We start from the raw sequence: 24,706 nt of genomic DNA, 5'->3' as shown, positions 1-24,706 counted from the left end.
TGGAGAATTCTATCCAGTGATAACTCCCCCTTTCACACGGGGACCAAAATAAATTCAGATGTCCCTGACCGCAAGCTCTTTCTGGGGGAATAACTGCAGAAGGAGAGGGCTTTTCATAGAATCAGAGCTGGAAGGCGCCACAAGGGTCATGGCATGCAGGAATCTTTACATCCTACATGGGGCCTCAAAACCACAACCCTGAGATGAAGAGTCTCGTGCTCTACCGACGGAGCTATTTCGCCTGCAGCAGTCTCCTTCATGAATTTGTCTAATCCTCTTTTAAAGGCCTCCAGGGGGAGGGGGTTTGATAGACTGACTGTGCACAGCATGAAGAAGGACTTTCTTCTTCCAAGAGGAAGTGGCCACTGTCAGTATCATCTAGGCCAGAATATCTCACGATACCCTGCAGTAGCCGACACTCAAGAAAATTAAGACCTGGCTCCAGGAGGCTCTGAGTTCTCTGTTACCTGGGTCCAGCTGAAAAGGGCACGAAGGCCAGTGGTGACTGGTTCTGCAAGGCCTTCGGTTCAAAGCGGTGTGGGTTATAGACCTATAAGAACAAAAACAGACTGAACTTATGGGTGGCTGGAAAGAAGGTAGGTAGCCATGTTGGTCTGATGCAGTCAAAATAGATATAAAAATTTGTCCAGTAGCACCTTAGAGAGGGACGCAAGCCTAGGGCTTGCTGATCAGAAGGCCGGCGGTTCGAATACCTGCGACGGGGTGAGCTCCCGTTGTTCGGTCCCAGCTACCCACCTAGCAGTTCAAAAGCACATCAAAGTGCAAGTAGATAAATAGGTACCACTGCAGTGGGAAGGTAAAAGGGTGTTTCTGTGCGCTGCTCTGGTTCGCCAGAAGCGGCTTAGTCATGCTGGCCGCATGACCTGGAAGCTGTCTGTGGACAAACGGCGGCTCCCTCGGCCTATAGAGTGAGATGAGTGCGCAACTCCAGAGTTGTCTGCGACTGGACCTAACGGTCAGGGGTACCTTTACCTTTAGCACCTTAGAGACCAACTAAGTTTGTTCTTGGTATAAGCTTTCGTGTGCATGCACACTTCTTCTTCAGAAGAAGGAAGAAGCAAGGCAGTTGGGAGTAAAATAAATTAGCAACACGACCTACTGAGTCCTCCTAGAGGAGCCCCCACGCCCAGGAAAGGGTCCCAAAGGGTCCCAAGGGAGAGGGGAAGAAGCAGAAAATACACAGCAGAAACCGATACCTCAGGCTCTGGCCAGACAGCAGGGTTGTGATGGGTTCCGAAGATACTGACCAGGCAGATGTTCCCTAGGGAGGGAAGAGTTTCTAATCAATGTGTGGATATGCACACAATAGAGAATACCACGCACAAGATGTTGGGTTGTTGTTTTTATTCTGATTATATATGTTGTGATCTTTTCTGCGAATCGCCCTGAGACCTCTGGGTATAGGGCGGTACATAAACTCTATTATTATTATTATTATTATTATTATTATTATTATTATTATTTATTATTATTTGGAGCATAATAATAATAATAATAATAATTGGAGAATAAATAATAATAATAATAATAATAATAATAATAATAATAATAATAGACTATGGACTCAGCTTAAGAGCTGCCGTTAACTCTTTGCAATGGTACATCCTGAGCAAAAATTGCTCCACATCTCTGTTAGTATTGCCGGCTCTCAATGAACTCGGGATCTTCTTTTGGCTGGGGCAGTCAGGGGGCGGGGCGGTATCTGTGTACATCATCATCACCATCACCATCACCATCATCATTTATTATTTATAACCCGCCCACCTGACTGGGTTTCCCCAGCCACTCTGGGCGGCTCCAACAGAATATTAAAAGCACAATAAAACATCAAACATTAAAAACTTCCCTAAACAGGGCTGCCTTCAGATATCTTCTAAAAGTCAGATAGTTGTTTATTTCCTTGACACCTGGTGGGATGGCATTCCACAGGGTGGGCACCACTACCGAGAAGGCCCTCTGCCTGGTTCCCTGTAACCTCACTTCTTGCAGGGAGGGAACTGCCAGAAGGCCCTTGGAGCTGGACCTCAGTGTCCAGGCTGAATTATGCCGTGTTCTGTTCATGCAGTGGGGCTTTGCTTTCCTCACCTCTCTCTGCACACCCTCAACATCTTTTCCAGGGGGTCAGCCAACCATCTGGAGCAGATGTTAGGGGTGAGCAAGGTAGGAGCCAAGTCCGGGGCATCCCACCCACAAGACAAAGGAAGGTCAGCAGTGGATCCAGAGGCCTAGCTTGCTGCGGTTACAAAAAGAGCCCTAAGGACATGCCAACACTGCAAGCTTCTCAGTACTATGGTATATTCAATGGTATGTTCCAAGGATTAACATAACATTTACTTGTCACGGGTAATCACCCGTGGAACATACCATCATGAATGCTGCTGTTAAGTGTCCTTGATTGTCCTTTTGGTGGAAAAGCAAGGTAAAAAGTCAAAACAAAAATGTTTTTATGTCACCATCACTTAGGTCCAGACTATATATCACCAGGGAGACATGACAGCATCTCTGAGCCGTCTCTCCCTCGTATCTTTTCGTTAATGTGCACTTGAAAATGCACAACCTGATCCCACCATGTGTTGCCTGATCTCCTGAAAGTGGAAGCCAAAGAAGCAGAGCAAAGGAAAAGGAAAACAACTGAAACCAATTAATGAGGCTGAATTTCTTACTAATGTCCTTCCTCAACACTTTTAGATTCACAACCATGCCAGTAAATGAATGATGGGGGGGGGGGAACCATCCCCTTCCCCATTTTCTGATACGATTTTGCATCAAATACGGCTTCTGATGAATCTTACAACTTGTAATTATAGATTAACCTGGACTGAAAACATGTACCTGAAAGCATTTGAATTTTTTTTACATTAAGTTCAGTCATACCTCATGTTACGTTTGCTTCATGATACGTTTTTTCAGGTTCCGTCCCGCGACAACCCGGAAGTACCGGAAAGGGTTACTTCCGGGTTTTGCCGTGCGCGCATGCGCAGATGCGCAAAATGACATCACACGAATGTGCAGAAGCGGCGAATCACGACCCGCGCGTGCGCAGACGCGGGTTGCGTTCTTTTCAGGTTGCGAACAGGCCTCCAGAATGGATCCTGTTTGCAACCAGAGGTACTACTGTAATTGTATACGTAAAGACTTCACGGTATAAGAGTGAGCAAGCCAAACAAGGAACCCAATTCCCGCAGGACATTCTGAAATACGGACTTAATTCCCTACCGCCAATTTGAATACCTTTAGGGCTCACGGCCTCCTGCCCACCTAGCAGTTTGAAAGCACGTCAAAGTGCAAGTAGATAAATAGGTACCGCTCCGGCGGGAAGGTAAACGGCATTTCCGTGTGCTGCTCTGGTTTGCCAGAAGCAGCTTAGTCATGCTAGCCACATGATCCGGAAGCTATACGCCGGCTCCCTCGGCCAATAAAGCGAGATGAGCGCCGCAACCCCAGAGTCAGCCATGACTGGACCTAATGGTCAGGGGTCCCTTTACCTTTACCTAGGGCTCACGGCATCTTTCGTTCTGACAGGGCAGTAAAAATACAACAGCACAGCAGCACCTTTGGCCTCAAACTGCCGCTGCTGCAGGATGTAGCAGTGGGGGAGGGGTGGAGTCTACCTGCCAGGTGCTGGCACAGGGCATGATGCCAACTGTCATGGGATGGGCTGAGGCCAGGTACCTTTGGGGATGATCTTTCCATCAGGCAGTTTCACATCCTCGGTGCAGCGGCGGGAAACGGCCGTGACTGGTGGGTGGAGGCGCAAGCTCTCTTTAATGCACATGGTGGTGAAAGGCATCTGGGACAGGTCTTCCCTGAAGAGAGGAAACATCACCGTTACTGTTTATGACGGCCAACTGGCATAATGGCATCACGGAACCATAGAGCATCTGTGTGCAGGGCTACAGGTGGCAACCCCTCTACTCTTTCTCTTCCTGCCTTAGGGATGTAGCGTGGATGTTGCATTCTGGGGACCTTGGTAGGGAACTGTGGCGTTTGCCTCCTAGGTGGGTCATAAGGAAAGGGTTAAAATGAGTGTGATGTGATTGGCCAGTGAGAATGCAAGGGGGGAGTAAAAGTTAGAGTGGGAGGTTTTGAAAGTCAGTGGAGGTTTGGGTTGTTGACAGTTGAGGTTTGGGAGTTTAGAGTTGAGGTTTGGTAGCTGAAGAAGGGAGAGGGAGGAATAGGCAGTGGGTTGGTAGAGTTGTATTGTGAGAAAGAGTGAGAGGAATTGTTAGGTTGAGTCAGATAGATAGTTGGAATAATCAATTTGGAGTTGTTAGGAACTAAGATTAAGAAACTGACAAGAGAAAAATAAACTGAAACCATACACTTGTTCCTGCATTTAAAAATAAACTTGATTATTTGTTAATGTTAACAACTGTCTGGACTCTGTGTGTCCCCATGAGAAACGGGGTGGTGGCAGCGAAGAAAGCTAACGCAGTGGTGGCACAGGGTCAATAGACCGTCAAACGTCTGGGGGCCCTGTGAGATCGCCACAGGAACATGTGGGAAACTGCCACAAGATAGCCTACCTTAAGGCTGTGTTGACTGCATTGTATTGTTCTTGTTGAAATGGGTGCCTCCGTCGTGTTCCCGTTTCCCTCACTTCAAAATAGGGAATGAGAACAGGAGCGGTGTCAAGTAGACACACCCTTTGAGCTTTCTCGCTGCGGAAGCACAAATAATGGCGCCTGCAGACTTTCCCTATATAATAGAAACATAACTGTTCTTTGAGATTTGTACGCAAGGCTTTGTGCTTGTCTGTCAAAATGCTGGCCTGCAACCTATCAGAAGCCACGGAAGCCATGCCGGACGTTTGACTTCTGAAAACTGTTCGAAAACTGGAACATTCACTTCCAGATTTTGATAGTTTGGGAGCCGATTTGTTTGGGAGCTGTAATGAGTATGGGTTGCTCGTGCGTAAGTTGCCGCCTCTCCTGGCTATGTTGCCTGGTTAAACCTTTGTGTCTGGACAGCCCTTCACTTTGTGGCTGCCTCAGTCGCTAGCAGAATCCGTCAGTGGGCGTTTCTTAAACCTTTTCCAACATAAAAGTTGTTTGACGCCAAGTCTCCTCCTACTCTCCCTGCGCGGATGTCTTCTGCGCAGGGAGGGCGTGGGTAGCGGATGACCCGTGCTCTCCCCGCTGGTGTCCGGTGAAGAGTCCTGGAGCCCTCTCGCCGATTCCCCCATCTGCCCCCCTGTTATGTACTGAGTTGAATAGGATCCAAACTGTAGCAGTCTGATTGGTCCTAGAACAATAGGATCCAAAAGGCAGCAGTCTGATTGGTCCTAGAACAATAGGATTCAGAATGCAGCAGTCTGATTGGTCCTAGAACAATGCAGCAGTATGATTGGTTGGCAGGAACCACCCAATCCTGCTCCAGATAGAAGTGAATCCACAACCTGATTGGCTTACAGTAGAATTCCAGAATTAGCCAATCATGTGCAGCCCATTGTGTAAATAATGTATATAAAGCAGATACTGTGAGGGGACATTATTCATTCCTCCTCACCACTATGAGCTGAATAAAGAGCATGAAATCACTTTGCGACTCTGAGTATATTTCACTGGCGACGAAGGTGGGATCCCGCTGAGCTGACTGCCACACACAGCACCGCAGCACCGCCAACTGCCGCACCGCTGCCTCGCACCGTGTATCCAGGCTTCAGCTCCGGGGCACAAGGAACTCAGAATGGCAGCCAACAGCAGCTTCTCGCCATTCAACCCAGCATCTGGAGACTGGGAAGCGTACGCCTCCCGTTTCACCTTCCTCCTAGAAGCCAAAGGGGTCACCGACGAAGAAGACGCCAAGAAGAGGGCGATATTCTTCAGCGTCTGCGGAGAGGAGACGTTTGAAATCGCCCGGGCTCTCCTTGCGCCTGAAGACGTCGCTACTGTTCCATACAAAACAATAATGGAACAGCTGAAGGGGCACTTTTCGCCGCAGCCCTCAGTGGTGGCTCGTCGAAATGCCTTCTACGCAAAGCGGCAAGCCCCTGGGGAAACCATAACTGGGTTTGTGACCTCTCTCCGCCAAGCCGCCCGGTTCTGCAACTTCTCAGAGCTGGAGAACATGCTTCGTGACCGCCTCGTCGGTGGCCTGAAGGATGAGAAGCTGCAACGACGCCTCTACGCTAAGAAGGACCTAACGTTCCAGGTCGCTCTGGAGGAGGCCCTGGCAACAGAAGCTGCCGAGAGGTCGACCCAAGAGGCACGGCCGAGCCTGCCATCCCAACCGAGGGTCCACCATGAAGACCTCACCGACGACTCAGGATCCGACAGGGAGGAGGTGCACCGAGTACAGCAGTGCACTCAAGCAGCGCACAGACCACAGCTGCCTCGACGAGAAGGAGGGAACTGCGCAAGCTGCGGGGAGAGTCACGAGAGGAGGACCTGCCGTTTCCGCAACGCAGAGTGCAGGCAGTGCAGAAAATCGGGACACATCGCCCGGGTGTGTCGGGCTCGGCCCACCCGACACCAGGCATCAGATGACCAATCCAAGAGCCCCAGGTCCCGGGGCCCAACGCACCAAGGCAACTCGACAGAGCTCACGGACTTCCAGGTATACCAGTTGCCCCACCCCAACGTAGAGAAAATTTATGTAGAGGTACAGATAGAGGGGGCCCCATGCCGCATGGAGCTTGACACGGGTTCAACTCTATCCATAATCTCGGCAAGGACCTTAAGGAAACTGTGTCCCACTGGGGGTCCCAAACTCAGGCCGGCCCCATTCACCCTCCGGGACTTCCAGAAACGTAAGGTCCCCACAATGGGGGTGGGGACCTTCAGGGTGCAATACCGAGGGCGGACGCGGCAACTGGACTTGCTTGTGGTCAAGGGCCCCTACATTAGCTTACTGGGATTGGCATGGTTTGGACCACTGGGGCTAGCTGTCACCGGGGTGAACCACACTAGCTTACAAGTAGACGTGGACGCCATATGCAAGGAATTTCCAGGGGTTTTCGATGGGAAATTGGGACAGTATACGGGCCCCCCCATTGCGCTACAGCTTGACCCCGCAGTACGACCGGTCAGGCTCAAGGCCCGCCGGGTCCCGTTCGCCTTGAAACCCCGTATAGACGAGGAATTGGACCGACTCGTAGAGCAAGGAGTGCTGGAGCCGGTGCCTAATGCTCCCTGGGAAACCCCAATCGTCACACCCGTCAAGCCTAATGGTTCGGTCCGCATCTGCGCAGACTACAAATGTACCATAAACAAGGCCCTCACGGCCCACGCATACCCAGTGCCAGTGGTCAGCCATGTCCTTGCCACCCTGGCTGGGTCGAAAATTTTTGGCAAGCTGGACTTGGCCCAAGCATATCAACAGCTGCCAGTAGATGAGGCCACAGCAGAGGCACAGACGATTGTGACGCACAGAGGAGCGTTCAGGGTAAAGCGGCTGCAATTCGGTGTCAGCGTGGCACCAGGCATATTCCAGAATATAATGGACTCTCTCCTTAAAGGGATTCCTGGCGTCACCCCCTTCTTCGATGATGTGTTGATTGCCGGCCCCACACCAGAGGAGTTTGAGGACCGCCTCCGCACCGTTCTGCACCGTTTCCAGACGGCGGGTCTCAAGGTGAAGCGGGAAAAATGTCTACTAGGAGTGCCTCAGGTGGACTTTCTGGGATTTATGGTGGACGCAGAAGGGGTCCACCCGACTGGGGACAAGGTACGGGCCATTTGTGATGCCCCAGCGCCCAAGAGCAAGACTGAACTTCAGGCCTTCTTGGGACTATTGAACTTTTACCATTCCTTCCTTCCCCACAAGGCGGCGGTAGCGGAGCCCCTACACAGACTCCTGGACAAGCGGGCCCCTTGGGTGTGGGGCCAGCGCCAGGAGGCCGCATTCCAGGCAGTCAAGGACTTGCTTGTCTCAAACTCGGTCTTGGCACACTTCGACGAGAGGCTGCCGGTGGTGCTAGCATGCGACGTCTCACCCTATGGCATTGGAGCTGTCCTGGGGCACCAACTCCCGGATGGAAGAGAGGTACCGGTGGCGTACTTTTCCCAGACACTCAACACAACCGAGCGGAACTACTCGCAAATCGACAAGGAGGGTCTGGCAATCGTAAAGGGAGTAAAAAAATTCCATGATTTCTTGTACGGGCGGCCCTTCACCGTGGTGACTGACCACAAGCCATTGCTTGGCTTGTTTGCCCCCGAAAAGCAGACCCCCCAAGTGCTGTCTCCTCGCGTCCTCAGGTGGTCAATTTTCCTTGCCAGCTACCAGTATGCACTGATTCACCGACCTGGGAAGGCGATGGGCCATGCGGACGCCCTCAGCAGGCTACCACTACCGGAAACAGGCCCTGACCCAGCACCTGCACAAGAGGTTATGAGCCTGGAGCTGCTTCCCGACCGCCCCATTCAGGCACAAGAAGTTGCACACCATTCCAAGAAAGATAGGGTCATCTCCCGGGTCCTGGACTGGGTGTGGAGGGGATGGCCCAGCAGCAGCTGCTCTTTATTCAGCTCATAGTGGTGAGGAGGAATGAATAATGTCCCCTCACAGTATCTGCTTTATATACATTATTTACACAATGGGCTGCACATGATTGGCTAATTCTGGAATTCTACTGTAAGCCAATCAGGTTGTGGATTCACTTCTATCTGGAGCAGGATTGGGTGGTTCCTGCCAACCAATCATACTGCTGCATTGTTCTAGGACCAATCAGACTGCTGCATTCTGAATCCTATTGTTCTAGGACCAATCAGACTGCTGCCTTTTGGATCCTATTGTTCTAGGACCAATCAGACTGCTACAGTTTGGATCCTATTCAACTCAGTACATAACACCCCCTTTATCCCTGGTGTTGCGCTGATTTGCTTCCCCATCTGCTGAGCTGCCTCTCTCCCTGCTGGGCCCTTCTCCAGCATCATTTGAGAGCCTTCCCTCCGCCTCTAGCTCCGATGTCAGTTCCCTGACAGGAGCCAAGGTGTTCAACTGCCAAGGTATGACTGTATACTCCTCTTCTCATGTTGGGTTGGTGGAGGGGAGAATAACAGACCCAGATATTAAACAGCAGATAGTAGCTGCACAATTTTGAACACAGAACCTTTTCCCATTCACCAGATGACCGGTGCTGAGCTGAGGGATCCAGAAGTGTATTTAGAAAGGAGACGTAAGATCAGATTTGAGGAGTACCCCTTGGCACACCAGATTCATAAACATAATATGCTGCAAGATGCCTTTTAAGAAAAATAAGCACAGGAGATCTGCAGAGGTGTGTCAGTGAAGCTACGCTTTGTCAACGCTCAGCCATTTTCATTCCCATTGGCAAGACTGGATGAAATGAGAGCCTAGCACTCGGTCCTCTGTGGATTATCTTATTTTCTAAGCTGTGCGCATGCAGATGGACATACATGCACAAAAACATTAAACTGCATTGTAGATGAGCAACCCACACCTGGGCTCAGTTCCACCTGCCACCCTCTTGATTGCCCACTTCATGTCCCCTCACCATTCAATCTCCTCTGTCTCCCGGCCTCGCAGCAGATTCTGAATCTCTTCCCGGCACTGGTCTTGGTAGTTGGGATGTCGAGCCAGGTTGTACAGCACCCAGGACAAGCCGCTTGCTGTAGTGTCGTGGCCTGCGGGGAGGGAGAGTGAGTGTGAACTCACAGAAGAGGCATGCAGGGTTCCCTGCCTGATCACCTGGAGCTTCAGTGCAACCACAGCACTGGCTGACAACAGAAGCTCCAACCAGGGAAGATTTTTCTGGACCTGCAATTGGCTGTCAATAGTACCAAAAGTTGGAAGATCCCAACTGGAGAGGACTGAGCTGCAACCCCAAAGTAAAGCTGGAGACCTACTACCCCTGAGCACAAGGAAACTATTATTATTATTATTATTATTATTATTATTATTATTATTATTTCTACCCTGCCCATCTGGGCAGCTCCCAACAGAACACTAAAAACTGAATAAAACTTCAAACATTAAAAACTTCCCTAAACATGGCTGCCTTCAGATGTCTTCTAATAGTCAGATAGTTGTTTATTTCCTTGACATCTGATGGGAGGGTGTTCCACAGGGTGGGCGCCACTACTGAGAAGGCCCCCTGCCTGGTTCCCCATAACCTCACTTCTCACAGTGAGGGAACCGCCAGAAGGCCCTCAGAGCTGGACCTCAGTGAATGATGGGGGTAGGGACGCTCCTTCAGGTATACTGGGCCAAGGCTGTTTAGGGCTTTAAAGGTCAGCACCAACACTTTGAATTATGCCCGGAAACGTACTAGGAGCCAATGTGGGTCTTTCAGGACTGGTGTTGTATGGTCTTGGCAGCCACAGCAGGTCACCAGTCTAGCTGCTGCATTCTGGATTAATTGTAGTTTTCGGGTCACCTTCAAAGGATCATCCAGTTGACAAAAGCATCTAATCCCAGAGAGCCTTTCTCTCTCTCTCTCTCTCTCTCTCTCTCTCTCTCTCTCTCTCTCTCCCTCTCCCCCTCACCCCCAGCTGCACATATAACCCCAGAGTCTGGTTTTTACTGAATCAAAAGTATTGTGTCTCAGGAAACCAGCATACAATGAATGACCTGACCCCAATGGCTGTGGATAAAGGCTGCAGTTTGTATGCAGCAGAACTGGGGCAACAGCAGGTCAGAACCACGGACAGCACACAATGATCCTCCCTGGGAAGTAATTCACCTCATGGGGATCAGAACCCATAATTCAACCCTTCCTAAACACTCAGTTGCTGAACATGACCTGAACATCCTTCTTGTCCTTCTGTGACTTGGGGGAGGAATTGTGCCCTGTTTCTGTCACCCCAGAGAGATACTGCAAACGGTGACTGACCAGACCCAATCCAGGCACCTCACCTTCAAACATGAAGGTGTCAGCTTCAGCTGCAATGTCAGCATCAGACAAGTGACGACCCTCTTCATCCTGCAAGCACAAAGGGAGGTGTTTGCAAAGACACAAAGACCAGTTGATAGTCTCACGCGCATCTCTGCCAGGGGAGGACACCAGGGTTAGACCCCTGGTTAGTGTAGCTCAGGCTTCCTCAAACTCGGCCCTCCAGATGTTTTGAGACTACAATTCCCATCATCCCTGACCACTGGTCCTGCTAGATAGGGATCATGGGAGTTGTAGGCCAAAAACATCTGGAGGGCCGAGGTTGAGGAAGCCTGTTGTAGCTCAGCTCCACACTGACTGGAAATGAATCTCTGTAATGGACTATGCAGAAATACATAAAATAACAGCAAGGATTCGAAACCTGCGGGACCAGAGATTCACAGAAGATTGGAACAATGATGCAAACCATTTGAAGAGCAACTGTAATCAACAAATTACGCTAGTAGGACTACAAGAAGTTTTGTAAGGAGGAATATATGAAATATTGCAGAGAAGATAAAGAAGAGAGATATTAGTTATGATAATTAAAAGTAATAGTGAAAGTAAGAAATGTAAATTAAGTGGAAAAGATTTGAAAATTTTCGGATGTGATTGACGAAAGTCGGGGGGGAAATTGTAAAGATATAAAAGTATGTTTTATTATTGTTGAAAATGATATGTTAAAAAAAATTATATACCGTATTTTTCGCTCTATAGGACACACTTTTCCCCCTCCAAAAATTGAGGGGAAATGTGTGTGCGTCCTATGGAGCGAATTCAGGCTCCTTGGCTTCAGCGATAGCAACGCTAAGCCTCCGAAGCACAGAGGAAGCACTCCCTTCGTGCTCCAAAAGCTTCGCGTTGCTTTCACTGAAGCTTGGAGAACGAGAGGCGTCGTTGCGCACTGACCCCTCTCACTCTCCAGGCTTCAGGGATAGCCGCGCGCAACCCCTCCGGCAGGGAGAAGCTGCACGGGGCTATGGCTTCTTTAGTCCCATGCAGCTTCTCCTGGTAGGGAGAGGTTGCGTGGGCTAAAGACGAAGCCAAAACAGTGAGCGGGATCCATCCCGCTGGATGCCTTGGCTTGTGCCTCCGGCAGGGAGAGGTTGTGCACATTCTGTATGCTGCTCTTTGGGGCTGGGGGGGAATAAGATTTTTTTTCTTGATTCCCCCCCCCCTAAAAACTAGGTGCACCCTATGGTCCGGTGCGCCCTATGGAGCGAAAAATACGGTGTGTGTGTGTGTGTGTGTGTGTGTGTGTATATATATATATATATATATATATATATATGAATGAAATGAATCTCTGGGGTTTCAGATAAGGGACCTTCTCCATGTAACACAGATGGTTAACCACTGAGCTATGGCTCTTCCCTTTCCTTGTCTCCAAATAGTCTGGTCTACCTCTTCTATAAGCCACAGGGTTAAGCTTTCCCAAATTGACGCCAACCTTCCTCTTTAGGCAGGGCATCAGTTCCCATAAAACCCCCCTCTTCCATAGACAAGGAGCCACACTGTCCCTTTCCTTGTCCTCTTTCTGCCAAGTACCTTTGCCAGCAAAAGAACATCAATGAAGTCCACGGTTTTGCCTTGCTTGGATTTGAGCCAGGCATCATCCCCCAAGCGGCTATGTGCCATTCGTCGCTGATGAATCACATTGGCTGTGAAGCGGTGCACAGTGTCACACGCACGGCGGAAGCGGCGGCCATTCGTCGATAGATAGTAGAGCCAGTCAAAATGGTGGATCAGGGCATGCTGCCGCAGAACGACAAGATTGCTGAGTTCCAAGATGGCAGCAATGTAGTCACTTGATTTCCTGGAACATATAATAAGTCTACTTGTCAGGAATGGGAGGAAGTCTCGGCAGAAGATGTCCTTGGAGTCTGAGAACAGGTTCTTTGGAGAACATTGCTCAGGTCTTGACATGGCCCCAGTATGAGCAAGCAGCACAGGCCCAAACAGCTGAAAAACTCCCCAAAAGATTGAACATTTAGCAGGTAACAGTACCTGTTTCTCATTAGCACTGAAACTGCAAAAAGCCTAGGCTTTTGCTGTTAGAATGCTCATGGAGAAACATCTAGTGAAGTACTGTCAATGGATACTTGTGATGCCCCAATAACACAGGTGTAGCACAATGCTGGGACACGGGTGGCGCTGTGGGTTAAACCACTGAGCCTAGGACTTGCCGATCAGAAGGTCGGTGGTTCAAATCCCCACGATGGGGTGAGCTCCCGTTGCTCGGTCCCTGCTCCTGCCAACCTAGCAGTTCGAAAGCATGTCAAAGTGCAAGTAGATAAATAGGTACCACTCCAGTGGGAAGGTAAACGGCGTTTCCGTGTGCTGCTCTGGTTCGCCAGAAGCGGCTTAGTCATGCTGGCCACATGACCCGGAAGCTGTACGCCGGCTCCCTTGGCCAATAAAGCAAGATGAGTGCCGCAACCCCAGAGTCGGTCATGACTGGACCTAATGGTCAGGGGTCCCTTTACCTTTACCTTTTTAGCACAATGCTAGGTGTTTACTCATTGGTAAATCCCACTGAGTTCAATAGCGTCCCAAGGCAGCCCTCTGCTTCGTGAACCTGCTGCACACCAACATAGCCACCCTTCTGAGTCAAATACTTTTGTTTCTTCCTGTGCAAAACATTTAAGGCATTGTCAAAGTAGCTGAACTACTGCGGATCCCTGCGAACACACCTTGTAGGGATTTCCAAGGAACACTTGTTTACATCCCGAGGAAGCCCCCTGCCTACTGGATTGCTATGAGAGTGACTCATACACGCCATTTGCTATTCTGTCACGTAACATAACCTTGTATCTTTTTCTGTGGGGGAGAAAGAGCATCTATTCTGAGAACAAGCAGGCAGTTTCTCCTTCTCCTGAGTCCTGGTTTACCCTCTCCTCCCACCTTCCATGGGCTTTCCAGATCCTTATGATGTTGGGGCTATAGCACTGAAGCTAGCTTGCTCCAGAATCAATGGGTAAAGGGCCTTGTGGAACAACCTAGAGGCTGGGCGACAAAGGATCTGGAAAGCCATGAGTTCCCCCAGCGTTCCTTCTGCCAGCCTACTCACTCTTGGCAGTTGCTGTCGTAGCTGAAGACACATTTCTGCAAGCTGTCCAAAGTCATGAGGCTGATCTGCTCAAACATGTCAATGGAGGCTGGGCCTGCTGAGGTCAACTTGCGCCACTTGGCCTGCCAAAAAATGGAAGGGGAGAACAAGAATCAACGTTTTGGAAGGCAGCAAATGAAGAGCATGGCGAGGGACTGACCAGTGAGGTGACACAGCACGGGCAGAAGGGCAGCAGGCGAAGGCCCAGGCTGGGGACAGAACCACATCACACATGGGTGCAATGATGGCAGATGAATGAAGCTGAGAGAGAGAGAAAGACAGACAGACAGACAGACAGACAGATAGAGATGCTAATGTTCAATATCTATGCGGGAAAGAGCTGGAAACAGAACTTTCATTCAGCAGCTGACTGTGTAGCATTCCTATTGCGTGGCCTCTTTGATGCATGCTTCCATGTCATGCTTAAATTATATTCAAACACGCACAGCCCATGCATACACATTTATCAACATTAAAAATGAAACATGAGTTTATTCAGTGCTAACTGCAGGTGTGGCATTCTAAAGTAGAGGAGCAAAGTAGGATTCAAAAAGTGCAGTTACTTTACAGGCAAATCCCTATAAAGCCCTTCAAAACTGCTTGAGAAGCGGTAATATATTATACTATTGCAGCACACCGTCAGCAAGAAAATACTGAGTGGGGAGGCAACTGAAAAAGCATTCTTGTTGTTGTTTAGTCATTTAGTCGTGTCCGACTCTTCGTGACCCCCTGGACCAGAGCACACCAGGCACTCCTGTCTTCCACTGCCTCCCGCAGTTTGGTCAAACTCATGATGGTAGCTTTGAGAACACTGTCCCACCATCTCGTCTTCTGTCGTCCCCTTCTCCTTGCGCCCTCCATCTTTCCCAACATCAGGGTCTTTTCCAGGGAGTCTTCTCTTCTCATGAGGTGGCCAAAGTATTGGAGCCTCAGCTTCAGGATCTGTCCTTCCAGTGAGCTCTCAGGGCTGATTTCCTTAAGAATGGAGAGGTTTGATCTTCTTGCAGTCCATGGGACTCTCAAGAGTCTCCTCCAGCACCATAATTCAAAAGCATCAATTCTTCGGCAATCAGCCTTCTTTATGGTCCAGCTCTCACTTCCATACATCACTATTGGGAAAAACATAGCTTTTACTATACGGACCTTTGTTGGCAAGGTGATGTCTCTGCTTTTTAAGATGCTGTCTAGGTTTGTCATTGCTTTTCTCCCAAGAAGCAGACATCTTTTATTTTTTTTAAGAATATTTTTTTATTAACCGACCAATCACATCAAATCAAACCAAATTACATAAATTCCAAATTACACAGCCGAATTTTAAATTTTTGTTGGGGGTACCCATATTTCAAGTTCCGAAGGGGATCCAATCAACTTCTTGCTTCTTACTGCTGTTTTAATGTCCACAAATCTAACCTTATGATGTTCACAGTACTATCCAGTCCTTTCTTATTGTTCTTCCACATCTCTTGTTGTTATTTTCATATATTTTTCCTTTCTCTTTGTGACCTCTGATAGTCTCCACAAACTGGTTAGAACAGTTTGTAATCCTGCATGGATATTATTTTTTTCATCCAGTAGCCATATCCAGACGTTTTCCATATAACATCACTTCCATACATCAAAACAGTCTTAGCGTTATTAATCTTCACCAATCTGCCTCCTTTCTCAAAACCTCTGAGGAGATTCACCAGGAATGCAGTCTGAAAACAGGTCCGTTCCTCCTCCCAGCTATAAATCCTTTGGCAAGATGGCGACTCCGAATTAATTGCTGCGCCATCCCAAATGCTCTTATTGCTTCTCGATCTCCATAAAGCATACTTTTGGTTAAAGTTTATCTCCACACAGACCTTAATCATCTTGCTTGGGTCAGTTCAACCGATGATTCTAATGAGGAGGGGTTCTTGTAAATCATATAGAAGGAAAGTAAAAAAGGTTCCCCCCCCCCCATTCAGTCGCGTTGTCAACATACCCAGCCTTTGGTGTATCTTCATCGTAAAATATTCCTGTTTCTCCAACCCGTCATCTTCTATCGCAGAGGTCACTTAAATTAGCAGACTTCATTTTTTAAAAAAAATAATATTTATTAAAAGTTTAAGAATTAAAGAATAAGAAACAGAAAAAATAAACAGTACAAATCAACACATTACAATACATATACATAAAAAAACAAAGCATAAAAAACACAATACATCAAAACAAAAACAAAAACAATTAAAAACATATCCAATATTTCCATATCATTATCTTTCATTAACTTGTTTCATCGACCTCCTCACACCTCCCTTTTTGTATTCTAGTTATTAATTGTTTCAGCAAATCCTTTCCATCTTTCACTATTTTCTATCATATAATTATGATAATTTATTTTAACCTTATCTTACCATTAATGCCCTAAAACTTATTTATACTTAACTCCTTATAACATTTCTACTAAAGCCGTATAATTTCATTCCAACATTTTTCTAACACTCATTAATTTTACATTTCTCTAAATAAAATTAAATTTAAAATTCCAATCCTCTTCCACCGTCTCCTCTCCCTGGTCTCGGATTCTGTCAGCCCTTTCTATCAATACCATATAGTCCATTAACCCGGTGACCTTCTGTACGAGGCTCTTAATTCTCTTCCCTGTCCCTTCTGCAGATCTTCTTCATATATATCCATGCACAATACTTTGTCTTCTGCTGATCTTGGTCTTAATTTCCTTCCTTTGGCGCTGAGGAGTAGCTCTCGGGGGAGCTCCAACCTAGCAATATCTTTATTCCTTCTCAACAGGTCAGCCCATCCATAGTCAGAACTAAAGTCCAAAAGATATTTCAGAGCGCCACTCTCCCCCTGACCCAAATCCAAATCCCAAAGGCCAAAGCATCCCTGCATAGGAGGATCTATCCAACTTTCCTTCTCCAGTCCAAGCAGGGTTTCATCCCACCAAATCTGACTTTCTCTAGATTCAATCATAAAAGGCAACAGCTTATTTTCATCAAATTGCCTCTGGGAGGTCGGGGCTCCCTCCACTTGAATTACTTGAGATTCAACAACAACTTTCTCCTTCATCTTCTCCACAGCTTGCCATGTCAAAACAGATTCCTGGGTCAATTCCTGAGTAATTTCTGTATACGTATTCCCTTTTTGTCCCAACTTGGCCGTTTTTTCCCCCAAGTTGTCAATTTTAGTAATCCTCACGTCCGTCTTCTCATGAAGCTGTTCCAGTAAAGCACTTGTTTTGCAAAATGCAATCACTAGGGCTTCTTCTGTCAACATTCTTGTCCAAGGTCAAACTCTAGTTCTCACACTCTTTAATCTCTGCAACTGGAAAATTCCCCAGATCCACTCCTGCAACAGTTCCAAAAGCACCCTCTAAAGGAAACAATTTCTATTTGTATCCATCCTTTTAAGCACAGATCCAGCCACCGAGCTAGTTTCGATTTTCAGTTACTTTTTTTCCTCCTTTTTAAATGTGAAAGGAAACAATTGAAACAATGTATTACTCTTATTTAACTATCTGTCAACATCGTTTTGTTCTCAGTCAATGAAGCATTAATCTTACTGATAGTCCGTTCCCAGGTTCGGAACGGTGATGATTTATTTTTCTTCACTCTCTCTCCTGCAGGCTTAAACAATAAAATTTTCCCCCTCTTCTCCTGCTTCCAAGGGGGGTTTAGTTACTTTAACCGCTGGAGATTTAATCCTTTACAGAAAACTTTCCAGGCTTTAGCTTGCAACGTCTTTGCTTTACTCTGTTTACAAGAAAGGAAGGCGGACTTCCTGTTTGAGACCTTCCCGTTTCGATGCCAAATTAATAAGTTTAGAAATCCAATTTTCCGTTCTACTCACGGGTAGTTGTTTAGAGTCCAGTTGTCCACAGGAAAAAGTCAGCGCTCTCCGGCAACAGCAATGCGGCTTCACTCCGTGAAAGAAGCAGTCGATTCAAAGCACCGTGCCGCTCACCCCACGTCGCTCCGGATCCCCGAAACCGGGTCTCCCCACGAGTAGGGGGGGGCACAAAAGGTGCCAGCTGAATCCCACATCCACAGGCTTCTCCCGCCTGTGGTTTTTAATGGGTCTCCGCCTCGCCGTGGCGGTTCAGACCCTGTTTTCCACGGAGCGGATTCCTCCCGATCAGAGGAAATCCGCCATTGCCAGAGGCGCCAACCCGGAAGTCAAATTAGCAGACTTCACTCCCCTTCTTCACTTGAAATATGTGCTTTTGCTTCTTTTGTAATTAATTATTCCAAATTACTGCAGCTAGTGCGCGATCAGAGACAGCGTCCAGGAGAGCCGAGGTCCACACGGGGGCATTCTGCCTAGGGCCCTCACCCCCTTCTTTCGAATTAGGGGGTGATTTATGGGCACAGGGGGCAAGGGCAGTGTTCCCCATTTCCTTGGGGCAACAAGGGAGGCTGCCTACTCCCATAACAGCCTCTTAATTACCCCATGTGGGTCGGAGAGATGGTATTGTCGGCCATCTTCCAATGCGCCCCTAGTGGCCCCTTTTCCTAAAGAAGCAGACGTCTTTTAATTTCGTGGCTGCTGTCACCATCTGCAGTGATCATGGAGCCCAAGAAAGTAAAATCTCTCACTGCCTCCATTTCTCCCCCTTCTATTTGCCAGGAGGTGATGGGACCAGTGGCCATGATCTTCGTTTTTTTGATGTTGAGCTTCAAACCATATTTTGCGCTCTCCTCTTTCACCCTCATTAAAAGGTTCTTTAATTCCTCCTCACTTTCTGCCATCAATGTTGTGTCATCTGCATATCTGAGGTTGTTGATATTTCTTCTGGCAATCTTAATTCCAGCTAGGGATTCATCCAGCCCCGCCTTTCGCATGATGAATTCTGCATATAAGTTAAATAAGCAGGGAGACAATATACAGCCTTGTCGTACTCCTTTCCCAATTTTGAACCAATCAGTTGTTCCATATCCAGTTCTAACTGTAGCTTCTTGTCCCACATAGAGATTTCTCAGGAGACAGATGAGGTGATCAGGCACTCCCATTTCTTTAAGAACTTGCCATAGTTTGCTGTGGTCGACACAGTCAAAGGCTTTTGCATAGTCAATGAAGCAGAAGTAGATGTCTTTCTGGAACTCTCTAGCTTTCTCCATAATCCAAAAGCATACAAACCTTCAATACTAAGATAGGTACAAGCAGTGGGAGTAGCTGGAACATTGCAAGTGTTCAAACATCCCCCATTTGTATAACATAAACTTACTGAAAAACATTGGTGGAGAAGTGAGTTTCCCAACGTTGGAAAACTTAAATTTTTTTTTTAAAAACAACAACAACAGCACCACTGAGTATTTGAATAAAACAAGGAGGTAGGATGAAGTTTCTGTCTGCCAAAGTGTTCCTTTGCGGGTATTTCTCTCCCCCCCCTTAAAAATCACAATCTCTACAGCAATTATGAAGGAGAGGAATGCCCTGAATGCTGACACACAAGTTTCCCAGGCACAAGTCTTTGATCAGAGTACATGACAAGTGGAAACAACAGAATGAATGCAGAATGAATGCAGGCCATCTCTTCCAGACAGAAAGCAAGTGTGCATTGACTCTTACACACAAGGTCATGCAGATGAACCCCAGTTCATATAAGTTCCAGGGTAGAAAGCAACCCAAAATTGGTTGCATTGCACACATGGCACTGAGGCAGAGCGATGTGTAAGAGCATGAGGAGAAGCACATGGAGCGGAAGCGCATTAGCATGAGTATTTCGAAGGAGCTCACGTGCATGATGTCTGTGCTCTGGTTGAAGAATTTCATGTAAGGCTTCAGGATGTCAAAATGAAAAGCCGGGGTGAGCATCCGCCGATGTCGTCCCCACTTCTTTCCACCGCTCAGAAGTAGTCCATCGCCTGGCACAAGGAAACAAGAGGCTCATTGAGGTGCATTATCCTGGCAGCGGAACGGCCTGCCTGCAGCCAGTGAGACTCCCAGAGAAGATGAACTGCTAGGTCCACAAAACCACACCCCAAAGATCAAAATATCCACCCTGATGGGTAAACATGGGTGGAACTGTGCAGTGCTCGATTTTGCCTAGGTATACCACTAGTTCTACTAGTAAAAAAGGAAAAGGTAAAGGACCCCTGGACGATTAAGTTCAGTCAAAGGTGACTATGGGGTGCGGCACTCATCTCGCTTTCAGGCCGAGGGAGCCGGCATTTGTCCGTGCAGATAGCTTTCCGGGTCATGTGGCCAGCATGACTAAACCGCTTCTAGCGCAACAGAACACCAGGACGGAAACCCAGAGCACACAGAAATGCCGTTTGCCTTTCCGCCACAGTGGTACCTATTTATCTACTTGCACTGGTGTGCTTTCGAACTGCTAGGTTGGCAGGAGCTGGGACAGAGCAACCGGAGCTCACTCTGTTGCGGGGATTCAAACTGCCGACCTTCCGAGCAGCAAGCCCAAGAGGCTTAGTGGTTTAGAGCACAGCGCCACCCGCGTCCCTTACTCTACTAGTAGCTAATGGTCATGAAAGATAAAAGCGGAATTGCCATATTCAGGCACAGGATACCTCCATCAGATGCTGCGGACTAAGAATGAAGGACAGGCACCGGATCCTACCCTTGTCTGGCCACCCTGGGATTATCTGGCTTGCTCCTCCTGATAGGCAGGATGTTGAACTGCATGAACAACCCTGAGCTCAGAGGACATTAATCTGGTGGGTTGACTAGGGAGACTAAGGGGCGTCACTGTGGATGCAATATTATCTCTTCGCAAGGAAGTTCTAAAGGAACAGATACCAACTTGATCTCCCAATCAGAAGTCGATAGACCTGCAGGTAATTAGTTGCCCTAATTAGGCGGCAGTTGTGAAGTCAGCTCAACAATGATGCAACAGCCCCTTCGGGAGATGAATAGCAGTAGCTTTCTGGCGTCCACAAATTAGAAGCCTTGCAGAGAATGATTTTATTGCGTGTAAAGAGTCTCCTATGAGTGCTTTTTCAAGATTAACTGCAGTGTGAGAGGGGAATTTATGAGCTTGCAACTGGGGAGGGAATTCCCCTCCCCGGTTGCAATGCCTTAAGGGCTCTCACATGGAAGAGGGAGCGAGCTTGTTTCTCCTGCTCTGAGGGTAGGACTCAAACCAATGGCTTCAAGTTACAAGACAGGAGATTCCAACTAAGGGTCAGGAAAAACTTTTTGACAGCAAGAGCTGTTTGACAGTGGAACAGTCTCCCTCGGGAGGACTCTCCTTCCTTGGAGGTTTCAAAGCAGAGGTTGGGTGGCCCTCTGCCATGGATGCTTTAGCTGAGATTCCTGCATTGCAGGGGGCTGGACTAGATGACCGTTGGGTCCCTTCGAACTCTACAATTCTATGTTCCTGGCTGCTGTTAAAATTCATCCCTGGCTTTAAACAAAAGGCTGATCCAGGTACAAATTAAACTCCCAAGTTTCCCCTTTATTTGTGGCTCGTCTTGTCTTGTGTTGTAACGCTGGTAACTCTTTTTTTTAAAATAACTTTTTTATTCAAAATTAAAACAAAACATATTATCCAGAAATCATCCTTATTTCCCCCCATTTTTCCTCCCTCCCTCCCCCCACAGAACCCCCCCACCCCCGACTTCCCTCAGTTCCTGTCTTTCATTTCTCTAAAAATGCTGTTTTCTGCATGTTACACAGTTGTATAGATCCTCAAACTATTTAGCTGATTAGTATCAATAAAAAGTTTGTGAATCTTTATTCAAAACCAGCCAAGGAATCCAGTTCACTTCGTTGCGTCTTCAAATACTTTGTAAAGGGTTCCCATTCATCTTTAAAGTCACAGTTATCCTAACGCTGGTAACTCTTATAAGGTAAAGTAAGCTCTGTTGTTTCATTGGCTGTAAAAATTACCGTATTTTTTGCTCTATAAGACTCACTTTTTCCCTCCTAAAAAGTAGGGGGAAATGTGTGTGCGTCTTATGGAGCGAATGCAGGCTGCGCAGCTATCCCAGAAGCCAGAACAGCAAGAGGGATCGCTGCTTTTGCTGCGCAGCGATCCCTCTTGCTGTTCTGGCTTCTGGGATTCAGAATATTTTTTTTCTTGTTTTCCTCCTCCAAAAACTAGGTGCGTCTTGTGGTCTGGTGCGTCTTATAGAGCGAAAAATACGGTACTCTCATACTGTGCTTTCAGTACTATAGCAGGTATGGAAGCACATTAACCATTTCAGGGTCCTGTTTGATGTCCCTACCTAAGCCCAATCAAGACCTACAGTATCTATCACTCCAAAGTGACTGGAAGCTTATGCATGCTAGGATAAGCACTCCACTGGCAGACAGCATACAATCCTTTTTGAACTTCTATATTACTGGTCTTCAATTGGTGGGTCGGGACAGGAGCACTACCACCATGCAAATATATGGTTAAAGTTTTGAAAATGGGTCCCCAAAGGCATGTTTGGGTGAAAAGCAGGGCCTGGATCCGAACAGGTTGCAGATCCCTGACCGGAAGAATCAGAAATCAGGAAAACCAAAATTTTAATAAAGAATGGGGGAAATATATAATTTATCTTAAAAACCATTGTAAACAGTTAAAATTGTTAGTAGGATTGGAATAATAGTTTAATGGTGAATTTTGGATATAATGAGGAGGTAAAAAATTTGGATTACAGTGGAACCTCTACTCACAACCACAATCCGTTCCGGAGGCCTGTCCAGAAATCGAAACAGGTCGCTGGAAGAGGCGCTGTTGTGTGCAGGCGGCCTTTGCCCGCTTCTGCGCATGTGTGAACGGCGGCAAACCCGCCAGTTACTTCCAGGTTTGCCACAGATGTTGGGCAAAATGGACACGAGTGGAGGCAGACATAAGAAGAGGTTTGACTGTATTATAAAAGATGCAGGAGGAAATGTTTAACAACAGGACCCACAAAGGAGAGAAGGGAAGTCCAGGAGATTCTATGGAATCTTGTCTTTCTGTTGTATGTTGGATATGTGATTGTAAAACTGTCATTTGAAAAACCAAATGAACAGGTTGCAGATCCCTGTTCTGCATCAATTGCGGGGAACCCCTGTCCCTCCAGATGTTGCAGAACTACCACCAGCTCCAGCAAGCATGGCCAATGGCCAAGAATGAGGGGAGTTGTAGTTTAATAACATCTGGAGGGCCAAAGGTTCCCCACACCTGCTCTACGTACTTATCCCTGGCACAAGAGCTCATGGTCTGACAAGTTTCAGTGGTGGTGGTGGGGGTACCTTACCAAGCCAAGGCTTCAAGAAGCCGTAGAAGAGTTTGTCTTTGGGAGCAACAGCAGCTGCAGGGAAGAGAAAAACAGAAACACGTTCACTCTAGTCCTCTCTTTTTAAAAAAGTTCAGATTCCCCAGACATTTAAGTATTAAAGAAATTGAGCATACAATTATTGTGATGTTTATTTATATCCTACTCCCCCCCCCCCCAGACCGCAACTCAAGGTGGCTTACACAAATCAAAGGAATAAAAATTATTTAAAGTGTTTTCAGGGGCACCTTCACTGGGGGTGGAGCAAGGGAATTGGAACACCTTCTGCCTAGCAGCACAGAGCAAAGGCTCAGGAAGGGATCATCCCCCTCCCCCGATATTTGTATCTGCATCAGACTAGAAGCACAGAATGGGCGCACTTGCAGGGAAGCTCACTGAGGCCAAGCAGCCACAAAAATGGAATTATCATCAGATTAAAATAAAATTAAAATAAAATAAAAGAAGCATGGCAAAGATAGCACAGACTTACATTTGCCATGCTTTTATTTTGTTGGAGAGGTGGTGTAGTTGTTTTTATTTTCTTTACAAAAATCAACTCTTTCCTACAGAACTCCACCCTGAGAACATGCAGGGAGCATCCTTGGAGCCATGCTCAGATCCCATGATTTGCATAGCACCCTTCAACGCGCTTTACAAAACCTTCCCTCTCCCATCTCAATTAAAGCAAAATTAACCGCGCAGCATTGCATTTTGAGTCTACAGATTAATAGATGCAGAGCATGAATATACACATACACAAGCACACTCCACGTAAGGCAAAGGCAGGGTGGGACATTCTCATTTCTCTGACAGAGAAGGAAGACGCAGACCCGGTTTTTACGGGTGGGAGGGGGTGTTAAGGGAGGGGTAGTACTTCTGGTGAGGGACACGTCCTGCTCCTTCGGGGGCAGTTTGTCCACCTTTGGTCCCCACCCTGCACTCGGCTCTCACCTGCAGCTCCTAGAAGCTGTTGGTGTGACAGCGGCCACACCCTGGGAATGGCTTTGATTGGCCAGCTAAACCAGGTGAGGGTAGCCGATGGGTTTCAAACCCTCAGTGAGTTAGGGACTTCCTCTCCGTGCAAAGACAGGCTCTGGCAGATTGAACGGATGAAACCAGTAGTGCATCCAGTGGTCAATAAGACGATTTCTGCCCATGCTCTAGGGGCAAGTGAAGGGCAGGTGGGGCTTGTCAACCTGGAAAGGTGGTCCATGTAGGACAGGGGTCAGCAAGGCTTACTGGGCATGGGCCGGATCACTCCTGCGGAGATCCTCCGTGGGCCGGACTGACACAGCACAACACCAGAAATTGCATCTGCGCATGCCCAGACACTGGAAATCGCGCCTGCGCATAAGTGATTTCAGTGTTTGGGCATGCGCAGACATGATTTCTGGCATCTGGGCATGTGCAGAAGCAATTTCTGAAGAAGCGGAAGATGGTCCCTGCGCCGCACCGGTTTAGCGCAGCGCGCAGGGACTCGCCGAGCGGGCGGCTTGGTTAGGGGGCGGCTCATGGGCCGGTTAAGCGACCCTCATGGGCCACTTCTGG

General features: G+C 47.7%; 1 protein-coding gene and 1 long non-coding RNA gene across 4 annotated transcripts in view; one reads left to right on the top strand and one right to left on the bottom strand.

The window, feature by feature from the left end:
* The window catches only part of LOC308467007, a 97,897-nt gene that overhangs the window by 14,728 nt on the left and 58,463 nt on the right, over window positions 1–24,706 (top strand). The window lies entirely within an intron of this gene.
* CYP4F22 (cytochrome P450 family 4 subfamily F member 22) overlaps window positions 1–24,706 on the bottom strand; it is a 59,056-nt gene that overhangs the window by 1,229 nt on the left and 33,121 nt on the right. For all 3 annotated transcript variants that reach the window (XM_080988185.1, XM_080988184.1, XM_080988186.1), the window contains exons 4-12: window positions 23,141–23,194; window positions 19,686–19,813; window positions 13,929–14,050; window positions 12,407–12,674; window positions 10,843–10,909; window positions 9,482–9,611; window positions 3,694–3,827; window positions 1,218–1,282; window positions 468–550 (exon numbers count right to left, since the gene is read on the bottom strand). In XM_080988185.1, coding sequence (XP_080844311.1) covers window positions 468–550; window positions 1,218–1,282; window positions 3,694–3,827; window positions 9,482–9,611; window positions 10,843–10,909; window positions 12,407–12,674; window positions 13,929–14,050; window positions 19,686–19,813; window positions 23,141–23,194 — 1,051 coding nt within the window. The remainder of the gene's footprint in view (window positions 1–467; window positions 551–1,217; window positions 1,283–3,693; window positions 3,828–9,481; window positions 9,612–10,842; window positions 10,910–12,406; window positions 12,675–13,928; window positions 14,051–19,685; window positions 19,814–23,140; window positions 23,195–24,706) is intronic.

This window comes from Podarcis pityusensis (assembly GCF_964106645.2).
Source record: "Podarcis pityusensis genome assembly, chromosome: 17".
In the NCBI taxonomy this organism is placed as follows: Eukaryota; Metazoa; Chordata; class Lepidosauria; order Squamata; family Lacertidae; genus Podarcis; species Podarcis pityusensis.
The sequence above is the reverse complement of the archived record's forward strand: the minus strand, read 5'-3'. Positions and strand labels throughout refer to the sequence as shown.